This window comes from Pollicipes pollicipes, unplaced genomic scaffold (genome assembly GCF_011947565.3).
Source record: "Pollicipes pollicipes isolate AB1234 unplaced genomic scaffold, Ppol_2.1 Scaffold_1600;HRSCAF=1878_pilon_pilon_pilon, whole genome shotgun sequence".
In the NCBI taxonomy this organism is placed as follows: Eukaryota; Metazoa; Arthropoda; class Thecostraca; order Pollicipedomorpha; family Pollicipedidae; genus Pollicipes; species Pollicipes pollicipes.
This window is the reverse complement of record NW_023595962.1, coordinates 8,921,714-8,935,426: the sequence shown is the minus strand read 5'-3', so window position 1 is coordinate 8,935,426 and position 13,713 is coordinate 8,921,714. Positions and strand designations below refer to the sequence as shown.

General features: G+C 50.7%; 1 protein-coding gene across 1 annotated transcript; it reads right to left on the bottom strand.

Annotated features, from left to right (window-relative positions):
* Positions 1-2,663: 2,663 nt before the first annotated feature.
* LOC119093510 (chorion peroxidase-like) lies at positions 2,664-8,788 on the bottom strand. Its single transcript, XM_037216472.1, has 4 exons — positions 8,746-8,788; positions 7,226-8,265; positions 6,960-7,150; positions 2,664-2,868 (listed from the first exon to the last, which is right to left on the bottom strand). Exons 1-4 carry the CDS (start codon positions 8,786-8,788, stop codon positions 2,664-2,666), a joined length of 1,479 nt encoding a protein of 492 aa, XP_037072367.1.
* Between the last annotated feature and the right edge of the window lie 4,925 nt (positions 8,789-13,713).

Below are 13,713 nucleotides of genomic sequence, written 5' to 3'. Positions count from 1 at the left end.
TGTCCAGCCGAACCCAGCCGAAGCACACCATCCTGGTACACCTGCTACAAAAGACATAAACGTCCAACACGGAACCCGCGTACATGTTTCCCACCTGCGCTGACCACATCACATCCAGTGACGCCTGGGCAGGAACAGTGTTCGGAGCGACGGGCCGCGCCTTCGGACACAGACAGTACAACGGTTTTAGCTGACGTTAGATTCTGTTCCGGAAGCAGACCTACGTGTACTTTATCGGACGTCCATGACATTTTCGGCAAAGCTGAAAGAGGCGAGCAGGGATGCAGGCGTGAAAAAATTGGTAACCAGAAACCCGGCGCGACCAGGACATGAATCCATGTCAGAACGAATCCATCAGATCCGAATCGGGAAGGCGGCGTTTTGTTTACTCCACCGTGACCGCCTACAGCGCACTACCGCAGAATAGTCGCGAGCTGAGCCCTCCACAATTCAAACCCGACTGCCTAGTTATGTCCTGCAGCGGCGGATCAATAACGGATAGCGACGCCTACTTCAAATGACTTTAGCAAAGGTGAGGGAGTTCGCTCTGCGTATGTGTGCCTGCGTGTGTACGTGTTTGCGTGAGCCTCCCTGACCTACAGTGTCTTATTTCAATGACATGGGCTCTGTAATAGCCACAGTCTGAATGGAGTGAGCTTATGACATGTGATAAATAAATAAATACATGTCCCCATGTCGCAGTTGCCTAGAGCATGAAATGCTCGTTCACTACGATTTTATTTGCAACCTTTACTTTGCTGTATTTTTTTGAAATTGTCTGCAACCAATTTTGGTGGTTTTGGGTCTCTTTGGTGACTTTTGACCTGACCCAGGGAAATGATCTGGAAAAGATAGGATTTCGACTACGGTGCATCGATTGGTGAAGCTTCTATGCTGACTGGTGCCACAAGCTCGGCTGGGAGCGCTGACGTTGTCTGCATCCAAATTTTCCGGATTTTGGATATTTACAGTGACCTTTGACGTGACCTACAACATTTGACGTCAACATGTTCTGGGAAGGATAAGATATTGACTATGACACATCAATTGGTGAGGGTCTCATGACCAATCGGTGCAATAGGCTTGGAGCAAGGAGTTATCAACGGGTTTGGTCGGCCGTTTAGTGCCTCCCTTGTGAGGACTGTAGCCTGGTACAAGAACAAGATGTGTGCATTGGCTTTGTGGTCGCAAACACCGAATTAATTCTCTGTTGAATGCTGATGGCTACTGATGCTTCTTCATTGCTCGTAAGATAAACACACGCGCGACAGACATACGGGCATTAATATGTGTTGTCAATTACAAAATTGCTTCGGAATATGATAAAAAGCGACGCTGGTGATAAATAACATCAAATCTGAAGGAATTATAGAGCAAAAATCAAAAATAGCTCCGTGAGGGACGATTTTCTGGAGAACCACTTTTCTGCTCTGGCGATAGTAGCGCCACCTATATCGCCCATATTTCTGAAGTTAACTATGATGTTTTATGATTCTGGTAAGGGCTGAAAACGATCATGAAACCATCTTTTTGGATAGACTGTTGATTACAGATGGGAAATAACACGGACTGCAAGCTAAAGCTGTATTCAGCGCTTCTCAAGATCTTAATCAGATTTACAAAGGCAAAAACCCGCATATTCACTCCAGTCCAAAGTACGGTAACTCCTGACGCCAGCTCAGCTGAGCTCGGCATTGGCAGACGGAAGACAGGTGTTGGTAACGGAACGGGCGAGGTTGTGGCGGTGGAGCAGGACAGACAGGTCACTGCTACTCGTCGACAGGCCGCGGTCGTCCCGGCCGATGTGGACTAGAAAGAGTGTGGAAACGCTTAGGTACGAGGTTAGGTCTCCGTGGGATGAATGACTTGTTTTTTTTAGAAAAGAGTTGTGTTAGAACACAATTAAGACATGGACTATAATGAAATAGGTTTTGAGGCAGGACTGCATCTGCACGCTGATGAGAAGGCTTCTGATGACTCAAGAGAACTTAAAGCATCTGTAAAATGTGTAAAATCGTGATAATCTGGTTTTTCACGTAAATCTTAGTATACCACGATGACAAGTAAATCGATGAAAGAGATGGGTTGCAATGTATGCATACTGCTCAGTTCTTTTGTAGTTATTTGGGTCTGCTGAGATAAACTTGAAATTTGTGATATATCTACTATCGAAGGACGATAGTGATCCCACGTAACAGAGGGATGTAAGTCCTGCTTCGAGGCGAAGGCCGGGATGATGTTCCGTTGTTTCAGCCTCGCTGTGAAGAGGCCGTGCCTCGACTTCTCCCCGAGCACCGAAGAGCAGACTTCCGTCACCGTGTTGACGGCCCTCTCCACGGCCTGGGTGTGCACCGAATACAGCGGGAGCGAGGCTGAATCTTTGACGACCTCCTGTAAGCTCTCATTACTGAGGTCTCCAAGCAGCGGTGGTTCGTTCACCCCACTGAGCTCCCGTTGGTGAGATCCGTGTTCCCTTCAGTTCCGAAGCTGACATCAGGAAGATTGACGCGCCTGTCGGCCTGCGTCACACGCAGGCGCGCAGCACGAACGACTTGGGCCGTTTTCTCTCGTGTCTGCCGGCTATCGTTGGAGGCCATGGCCAGCAGCAGCTGCTCGGGGTGGGCCCAGTAGTCGTCTCTCAGCAGCACCGGCCAGACGATGGATTAGCTGCTCGGCAACTGCAAGCAGAACAGCTCAACGCTGAGATGCAGGGTCTTGGCGTCGGAATTGTAGCCGCTGTTCTGGCGCACCGTGAACCAGGCTGGGACGTAGTGGGCCGCGATGAAGTTAGCCACTTGTTTCAGCTCAGCAGATGGAGATTCGGCCGCTATGTACAGCCGCAGGTGGCGCACGGCCATCGTCAGCCACCTGCAAAACAAGGAATTCATGCTGTCGTATGCGTGTATATCGTGCAATGTACTATAACGGGCCGTCCATTAATGATGCTACGTAAAAGTTATCATTTTCATCCCCTTCCCTTGTCACACTGAACAGTATCCCCTGTCATGATTGCAGTATACGAAGAATACCCTTTATCAACAAATCAGGTTCAAGGCATTTTACCAGGAAACCATCAAAAGTTTGTTGCCGATGATTTTGGCTTCAAGACGTAGTGCTACACTAACCAAGGTGCCAACATCCCCCCCCCCCTCCCTTGCGCCACAATTCGTAACGCTGTGGATGACCCCTACCTACTCTCTCCCGTGAAACGTAACTAATGGACGGTCCCTAACGTGCAGTGTACAGTCTGCAGAGTACATCTTCCCTCACGATCTCAAACGAGAAAAGTCATTGAACAAAGCACATCATTCAAGACATCCTTTGTTCATTTGGACAAGGTGCTTTTAGTACCTTGGAGCAAGTGGGAACATTATTGAAAAATTGATGCACGGGTGTTCATTTGCATTCTTTTGTGAGGGCCCTCTCCTCCCCCAAATGAGTTGCCCCCATGTTGGCTTGGGCCCCCGATGTTTTCGACCGGAGATGGCCACAAGAGATGGCCACAAGAAAAATACCATCTTCTTTGATCTTTTTGGTAAGTGGCGCCTGGTACTGCTCTCATAACATAAAGCCATGGTTTCTCTTACCACCAGATACAAATCGCAACAGCTGAGCGGAAAAACAATGCAATAGACCTATCATGGCTAGAGTCATGATACCTTGCTTTTTAAGGTTAAAGTGAAAAGCTCTGGAATATGGGATGACCAAAATCCTTCAAGGCTAATCCCGTTCTCGTCCCCCACAACCAGAATGCGTGCCGCTTCCCATGACCGCCATAGGAGAGCCACATCGGCGCCCCAAGGTGGCCTCTAAAGGGGCGCCTTCGCTTGCTGATGAGAGGACAGGCGTGCGTGCAGTGCCTGCTCTCTGGATCCCCCCCCCCCTGAATGACTTACGCTGCTTAAGTTAAAGACTTCTGATAAATTATACAACGATTAATAGCATATATTGTCTTTAACCACAATAAAGTGGGCTAAACAAAAAAAATGGTACGGTAGATTGCCGGGCCTTCGGTTTGGCCCCCAAATAATTTACAAAAATTGATACCCCTAGATTGATGCATTGTTAGCGATATCAAATAACACACATTCCAGCCTTCACTTCGCTTGCCCTAGCGTGGTTCAGTGCTCCTGTTCTTCTGCTGTCTGTCTGGTCCGGGGCGGTGCCGTTTTGGACGGCACGAGCCAGGCGCTACAGCCGCTCCTGGTCGTGCCTGAGCTGTCGCACCACAGCGTATGCGATTTCTTCCACGAACCCAGCGACGGTATCAAATGCCACCATCTCACTCTGCCACACATCGGTGGTATACTTTTTGCCGGCGGGTTCTGTTAAAGACCGTGGCCTGGAGGTGGTCCCATCCAGGGTAAGCATAACATATCGCGGGCTTAGTACATCGGCATGCAACTGGCAGGTGAATTACTAAACTGAAGCCCCGGATACGGGCTCGAAGAGTCGACGCACTCTGCCGGTCGCGCTAGGGTTCGCGGCCGCCCCACCACAGCCCAAAACCTTCACTCCTCCGTCGAAGACTGTAGACTGGTCGAATTTAGCTCGTGCCGCAGGTCGATGGATGTTCCAGACAGTGGGGTGAAGTGCGTCACACGCCTCTCTCCCGGCTCCGTGGCGAGGATGACGTGCTTTTCAGCTTCAGTTATGGCTTCGGTCCACACGTGTTTTGTCTTCTGTCGATGAAAGTATAACCTGTCCAATCCCGGCGCCAAGATGTCGTCAGGGTTCTCGCGTGCCGTTTCTTGCTTCACTCGGGTCCTTGTCCGTCAGATCTTTTTCGACTCGACAACGCGTGATCCATCTTGCTGATCTATCTTGTGAGCTTAGACGACCGATTTCCTGCTGAAATGCATTCATGATTGTGGCGGCGACCCGATAGGAGACGCCACAACGATCCGCGGTCAGCGCTGTGTGAGCTAGGTTGTCCGCGTTCCTCTCGGAGGCGACGGCAGTCGACAAGGAGTCGTTTGCTCCTCTCATGGTGTCACCCACGCTCGCATTGTCGTCCATGTCGAAGCTGCAAGTGGTGTTGCTCAGTCCAGGTACAGGATCAGACGCCTGCCGTTGATGATGGCTTTGTCGGGACTCTCTTCTTTGAAGGAGCGCCTCCCTTACCGCAGTTTTTGCCCTGTCATCGACGGCTCCCAGAGTGAGTTTCCGCTGGCTGTGGTGATGCTTCATAGCTGCCCGTTCTTCCGCCGGAATTGTGTTGTGTACTATTCAAGTACATGTTGCTGAGAACGACACTTCCACATGGCGATGTCAGTTTGGTAAAGAAGGCTTTGCTCATGTTTTCACTCCCCTTCCTCTTCCTGGATTCCTTAGGATTTTAGCCCATCTTTCTAAGTGCATCGTATCTCTCTACTTTGACACGTTTGGAGACGTAGTACGGGTCGTGAGTTGGAATACCCTCATTAGCCCAGATTTTGATGACCTGTGCAGCCACATAACGGAAGATGGTTGAATCCAGTGATTTCCGCCACACAATTCATTTGCTTTGCGCTAGCGATCTCACGTGATTCATAACATCGCCTCTCGTTGGCAGCTGTGTATTCTGTAGCGAGGTTGGCGGACCTAGCATGATATGGTGAGTCCGCGAATGCGTTAGATGCATTCTCCTCTTAACTATCTGCGCTTCAATAAAAACTTCGTCAATCAATTCTCCGAATTAATTATTACCTTACAATTGTCCACGCTTATTCGATAAATGTATGTTATGCTTAAACAATTTTGATAGCAGTGATATCCGACTGTATTTTATGATATGTCTCATAGAACCAGGTGGTTGTTAGCATTTTATGTTATGAAAAATATAAGCATATTGTAGACAAATACTACCAAAACAAACACAAGACTGCAATTTTTTGCTATGGAATATATCATAGCATCTCCCAAATAGTGGAATTCGGCCAACGACCATAAAAATTGCAAAGCATTTTAGTTGGTGCCGAGATAAAACTGGGCACTTCTGGTTAAACGAGGAAAAAATCGCTCTAGCCCAGCAAAAACACATAATTGTGCATTGTTTTTGTATCAATCAACTTTTTAGCGTGCTGTACCACGAAAAATAACATTCCAAATGTAATCTGAGAGAAAACCCTATATGGAGACACACCCTAACGGACGTGTATGCGTGTGTGCGCATAAACTCATGCACGTGCCTTCTTTTAACCGATAATATGTTGGTGCTCAAAATTGACAGCTTAAGTAGGCAATATACTGTTCGTCTTTGGGCCTCTTGGGCGTGGGGCGGCTACAGGTCTGCCTTCCGGTTGCATCGGTGGTGGCATGATGATGTTTGGGGCTCTTACGAGCGCACGGGCTTCTATGGTCATTTCACGTTCTAAGGTCATTCAAAGTGTTTTCGGTGGTAGCACCGGTATGCGGCGATGCTCTTCGCACATCTTCGAAGACATACGTCCGTAGAAATTTACATATTCGTCCAAGAAAAAGACGAAAGCTTTGAAAGTCAACATTTATTCACATCGAAACCTCTCGGAAACTTGAGGTCATCTAAAGGTAACCTCGACCATAAGGGAAGGACAGAGAAGTGTTTTGAACACCACACAATGCAATATTGGTCATCTTAAGCTCGTCATGCTGTCGTGCATCATCATATGCACATTCAGTTATCTTATCTGAGGCAGGAGATCGATGATTAATGTAATCACCAAACACCATCACTGTACGAAAAACCCCTTTACTAAACCGCGAAATGCCAATCGTAGCGAAAAACACAACGAGGCACGCGTACCGAACACCTGAACACTATCCCGGAAACCGAAAGCAAAAACCCAAAACCCTCTTAAAGCCTGGCGAAGAAGGAGTCTGACGTCTGACGTCTGACGTCTGACGTCTGACGTCTGACGTCTGACGTCCGTCAAGCGCACCCGCCGTCTCAGTCGTCAGACCTCCAAGCGCGCAGGTTCATGCTCGGCAAGCTCCCGCACGCCGTGATGCTGTTGCCGATGCCGGCCGACCGGAAGGCACTGGGCTGGATCCTGACGATGCTTCTGACGTTGTCGCAGAGTATGCGGGCCCACGTCACCTTGCGCACCTGGTTCAGCTGGACGCGCGTGAAGCTCCACGGCCGGTCGCCGAGGTCGTAGAAGAAGTTGTCTCCCCAGCGTAGCCGTGCAAACTGGTCGCCGACGATGCAGCGGATGGTCGGACCGACCGCCGCGCCTGGCACCGGCCGCTCGGACACGGCGCCGACGAACAGGTCGATGTCGTCGACGTGCGCGTACACGCTGCGGAGGCGGCGCACGACATCGGTCGGCATCTGTCGCTGCAGCTGCCTGAAGCTCGAGACACGTGGCAGGCCGCACCGCGAGCGCATGGTGTTGTAGGAGGCGATGCCGAGGTCGCGGCCTCTCTGCACGTTCAGAGCGATGAGGTCGAGCCCGAAGGTGTGGCCCTTCGGCTGGAAGAGGAATTCAGTCAGATCCTCGGCGATGCTGGCGTCGCACGTCTGTGGGTGTTGCTTGATCATGCCGATGGCGATCTGGTCCAGCTGGCCGTCGTAGAGCAGCGCCGGGTCGAGGAACACGTCGCGCAGGTTGATGCGCAGGCTGACCGAGGAGCTGGCGACGCGCCGGTACAGCTCAAGATGGCCCTGGATCAGTGTGTGGCCCACGCGGAACGCGGCCGTAGAAAACTCGGTGGCGATGCTGGGGTTGACACGATTCGAGTAGCGGCGTGAAAAGCCCCGTCTCTGCGTGCCCATGCGCATGCGCCGCATGAATGCCTCGCCTACCAGCAGCGGCAGCCACTCGTTGTACGTGATGTGCTGGATCTCGGCGCCGAGGATGCGGCGCGCCTCCTGGAAGAGCTGCTCGTCGTCCCATTCGGGGTTGACGCGCTCCAGGCGGCGTGCTAGTCGGTTGTGCTCACGCATCCAGATAGTGTGCACCGTGGCGAGGCCGCTCTGCTCCGTGGCGCGCACGTCGCCGGCCAGGAAGCAGGGCCGTCCCTCCGGGTCGGGGCTGAGGCAGGGCAGCTCCGTGTCGATCTGGACGCCGGGAGGGTCGCGCGGCAGCAGTGCGCCTTCCTGCATCAGTAGACGGCCACCCTCCCCGGCGCGCACCTGCGCCGCGCGCGACTCGTGAGGCCCGTACACGCCGCTGCCGTCGATGAAGGCGGTGAGCAAGTTCACGGTGATGGCTGGGCCGGGAGAGCAGTCGGTCGGCATGGCCGGCACCGAGCGCGTGAACTCCATGCAGCGCTGGCCCAACGGCCCGTAGAACGGGTCGTCTTCTGGCACGGCGATCGGCAGGCAGCGTGGGTGCGCGTCGTCGGCGACGACGCCATCGGCGCAGCAGCGGATCCTGACGCCTGGCGCGGCGAGCTGCACCGGCGAAAACGTGATGTCGTGGTCCATGAACTGGCCCCAGTGGACGAAACAGAGCGTGAGCGCCGTATTCTCGGCGTCGGTGCTATCGGTGACCCCGGCGCTGACCCTGCGCGCCGACGGCAGCGCACCGCCCGCCACCGACACGCTGCGCGGCGCGTCGACGCCGTCGTCGTACGTGTTAGCGGCGAGACGCACGATCGCTGTGTCTGAGGCGCCCCAGGCTGGGTGCCGCCGGTTGTTGCAGGCGCCGTCCTGGCGCCGGTACCGCTCATCATCAAAGTCGCAGCTAGGCTCCGAGTCATCCGGGCACTCAATGTCATCGTCACGCGCGGCGCTGAGGTTGGCCGGCGCTCGCGCCGCCTCCACCCAGACAAGCGCCTCGCGCGCCAGCGTCTGCACGCGTGCGTCCGAGTCGTGGCGCGACATGTGGTAGTGCGAGCGGCGGCCCGGATGGCGCGGCGCCTTGGCCGCCGTCGCGGTCGGGTGCGCGGCCAGCCGGCTCCTTGCCCAGCTCAGAGCCGCCGCCAGCCGGTCGGGCGGCATCGCCACCGTCTCACGCTCCAGCACCGTCAGAAACTGGCGGCAGCTCCGGCTCGGTGTCTGCGGCGACCGCCAGTAACACCGGCATCATCTGTGGAAGGGACGGACCGCACCACATCGAAATGGACGGACGGCATCGCATTGAATTGGACGGGCCGCATCGCATTGAATTGGACGGACGGCATCGCATCGAACGGACTGCATCCCATCGCATCAGATGAAACATAATAAGCCACATAACGCATCGTATCGGGCGGAAGGCGTCGCATCGTAAGAGACGGTCCGCTCGCATCATAAGGGATGGACCGCATCGCATCACTAGGGACAGTCCGCAACGCATCGCATCGCGGATTTGTCAAAGAACAGACGGCTACATTATATTCAGTCATCATATGCGCAAAATCACGCGGCGTCGTCGCCATTCAGAAGCCAGTCCGCTGCAGACTTCGTTCTCAGGTTCCAGCGGCGTGTACTGGCTTCGGAGGACTGCGTACGGTACGGTGCATATGCATACGTTTCACTGCATGCTGTAAGGTCAGGGTGGCGCCGCAGACGAAGCTTCTGTTCTTCAAACGGCAACAAGCGTGACTCATCCTTGGAACGGTGTTGGGTATGTCACTACGAATAGAGAGCGATTACTCCTGCCCTAGAATGAGTTAAACGTCAGTAAAAGTCCACTACCCACAGGCCGGCACCATGGTAATCGCAGTGAGCACATTGGTGCGACCGCGTGTGGCAGGAAGTTGTCAACAACACGCTGTGCACTATGGTCTGATTGATATCAGCGTTGGGTGCGTCCTATGTAGTCCGGTGCTACACCTCGAACGCCAGCAAAATGCGGCCTCCTGAAAGGTGGTGAGCTGTTGCAAGAAGGTAGCAAATGTGTCGGAACCGGTGTAGCCATACCAAACTACCGTAATAAAAACTGGTGTAGCCATATCAAACTACCCTCATAAAAGCTGGTGCAGACATACCAAACTACCGTAATAGAAGCTGGCGCAGTCGTACCAAGCTACTCTCGTAGAAACTAGTGCAGCAGTACCAAACTGCCTTTATTAGAAATTGGTGTAGTCATACGAAGCTACACTCATAGAAACTGGTGCAGTCATACCAAGATACCCTCATAGAAACTATTAACTCATAGAAACTAACTAAACAGCCATACCCAACTACTCTCATCCAAACTGGTGCAGCCATACCAAACTACTCTCATACAAACTGGTGCAGCCATACCAAACTACCTTTATAGAACTGGTGGTAGTACCAAGCTGCCCTCATAGAAGCTGATGCAGTCATATCAAGATACCCTGACAGAAACCAGGGCAGTGATACCCGGCTACCCTAATACAAACTAGTGCAGCCATATTAAAACTATCTTCATACACACTGATGCAGTCATACCAAACTACCCTCAGACAAAACTGGCGCAGTCATACCAGACTGCCAATCATACAAACTGGTGCAGCCATACCAAGCTAACCTCATAAACATAGTGCAGTATTACCAATAAACTCTCATTAGAAAGTGATTCAGTCATACCAGACTACCCACATAGAAAGAAGTGCAGCCATATTAAACTATCTTCATACACACTGATGCAGCCATACCAAACTACCCTCAAACAAACTGGCGCAGTCATACCAGACTGCCATCATGCAAACTGGTGCAGCCATACCAAACTACCCTCATAGAAACTGGTGCAGCCATACTAAGCTCTCTTCATACAGACTTGTGCAGCCATACCGAACTGCTCTCATACAAACTGGTGCAGCCATGTCAAACTACCGTCATAGAAATTGGTAAAACTAATGTTGTCGGCGGGAAGCCCTTCGCGTACATTACACACATGCAGAGACAGCTGACGTGGCAGAGGGCGTTGCAGGCTTGTCAATGTTGTCTGTTGTCGAGGGTAGCATTTACTATCAATGTTGTTTGCTGGCCGGCAAATTTCAGAATTCTCTGTAGACGGGCAATGACGTCACAGGCGACGTGTGCACCCTGTTGCTGGCGGAAATACAACACCGTTTTAAAATTGTTTGCAATCGACTGACGTGAGTAAAATTGTGTCAGTTTGAAGCGCAGGTGCATGGCTATAAAAAGACGCTGAAAACCTCGGGCCCACCTGCCAACGAGCTTTTCGTCTTTTTGTCATTTTTTCGCATCGTAATCATTTTTTTATATCAGCATCACATTCTTATTAAACGTGTGGTGGGCGGACGCTACACACATAGAACGAAAGCTATTATCGGCAGCGCATCGTCACTTTGCGACTGCACTTGGCAAACTTGAAAGGCTCGGTGTCTCTTTGTAAAAACTGCAACTGTCATGATCACATTAAAGCAAGGAGTTTTACACCCTTCGCATCAAAGTTTAAGCACTTTTCTGTCAATTTTTATGGACTTGTATTTACGCACGGGTTGAGCAGCAGACACTGGCTGTTCGAGGGAGTTGCGGGTCTCTGTGTCCGGTAAAGGGCTGGAACAAAATTTGTTCAACAAATCTCCAGCTGCCTCAAGAATTAAGTGCATCCGTAATTAAGAGCTAGAATGTTGGCTTTCACGATGCATTTGCCGGCCTGTAATTGGGGACAACGTGACGTAAACGTTTCCACAGTTGTTGCATTTCAAGTAAAGACGAGCGCCCCTGTTCAGAACGTTTGCAGCGAGGTGCCAAGGAGATGACGCTTTCACTATACAGACAGCACGATTAGCTTTTTAACAAAAGAATAGCCAGTACTGATAACCGATAGGAAAGCTTTCCACCGGCCAAAACTTGAAGACATTATCTGTAAGCCACGGTTGACACGCATGCCAGCTGCACTAGGGAGCGACGCACGGGTTCCAGTCGCAAAGCTCAAAACAAGTCGCAAAACTCAAAATCCAAAATCCGTCGCGCCGCGCAGAGAAATGCCGGCTTGGTATGTTGTGGGTGCCCTGTTTAGCAAGTACAAAGATCGGTTTGACACAAAAGATCAAAGTCACTTTTGGCGTCAGTTTCAGTGAAATCTTTTGAGCAGAATGGGCTGCACAGCTCACACAAGATGACGCATATGACACAGGAACCCAGCAGGCTAGCAGAAAAAAGTGCGACGCGGTGCCAGGAAGCTGCCAACTGGGTTCGACAAAGCTGCCAACTACATTCGACAGGGTGTGCTGCCCGCAGTGTTCTGTGGTTGAATTTTGCGACCAACGACGTACGTGAACACAGCCTGCCGTCATTCAACTGGGGCAAACAGGCATCAAGCATCGTGACAGAGTTAACGTGCCACACTTCCGGCTGGCTTGGTAGAAATCAATGTACCTAAACGTGCCCTTAATGCACAGTACTTACCAAATGCATCATGGATGTGCCGCTGCAAAGGTACATTTTCAACGGACGGGAATTAAATGTGATATATCCCAGCCCAGCGGGCTTTGCTGGTCCCTCCTAATGAGTGCCACATTCGGTATTTTTGCTAGTCTTTCACTGTTTACGACACATTTATTCTGCGTTACTTACAGAACATTATGGGAGCGCAGCAGTGTTGCTAAATATGGCCGCTATTACGGTGGTACCCTCAAATATGGCAGCATTGTTGGCCATAGCATTATGGCGAGACCAGATGGAAAACATGGCTTTCTGTCGGTAAATGTGGCTGCACTGCTGCTGCCCTCCATCTAATATGGCTGAAAATATCACATTTTGCAGAGAATGTTCGGATTGCTAAGAATAAATTTCGACTGCGGTTTTGTAGATCTAATTTCTGTAAATTTATAGGGTCATATTGTATGTTGCACTCATATTTTTCTATCACTGTACAGTAAGGATCTTCATGACACTGCCTAAATTTTGCCTTGATTTTGCGGTAACTCTTGGGTTTACCGGCTGCTTTCCCAAAGTCAAATAGTTCTAGACGAGTGCGTAAAAAGCATTTCGCTGAGAAATCCATGTCATCTAATTGAATACCGTCGAATTTCATTATAAAAGGCAAATGCCACAACCTCGATTACACTAGTCCGATCTAACTCAGCATTATGTAATTTGTTAGGTGTATTTTGGAGGAGCATTATTCACATAGGCAAGAAAGTAGTAATAGCCTCATTCCTGTGAGGATATGAGGATATGAGGACGTGAATGGATAAATAGGTGCGCTGATATTTAGGCAACAAGCCTTTATTAAAACAATTACAGAAGTGAACTCGAAATTGTCTGCCGATGATCCTGCTCGATTTTTCAGTTGTTTTGTTTTTAAAAACAGTGAGTCACAGTTTTTACAGGATACCAATTTTTAGGGAATAAATAAGGAGCAATGGCCAGCCACTGCTCCGATACACTAAATATCTAGCTAAGAATTCTGATACGCTAAAAATATGTGTACCTGCAAACGAATTCGAGTAAACAGGCATTACGAACCACACTCCAGTCAAACATGCAAGCGAGTTGAACTTAACAGGCATCACACATCACGCATCAATTATCTATGCAAACAATGTCACTTCAACAGGCATCGTGCATCACGCGTCGGGTATCACATCGGTTCCACATGTAAACGATTTCAAGCTAGCACACATTACACATCAAGACACATATCACGTTCGCATAATCGGTCATGACGAGCCCTGTACGTTAAGGTTGGGTCGTCGGCTTTTTATAGCAACAGATTCACTTGTTCTGCTGTCTTGGTGATCCTGTGCTCTGTAGATGACTTTCAGGTCTAAAAGAGGCAAAGGATCCATACCTCCCTAAATTTCAGCATGAGCGTGTTTTGCCACATAAAATGACCACCGAAATGGGTAATCCATGTTGTGCTTTTGGCGTCTAGCAGGCAGCAA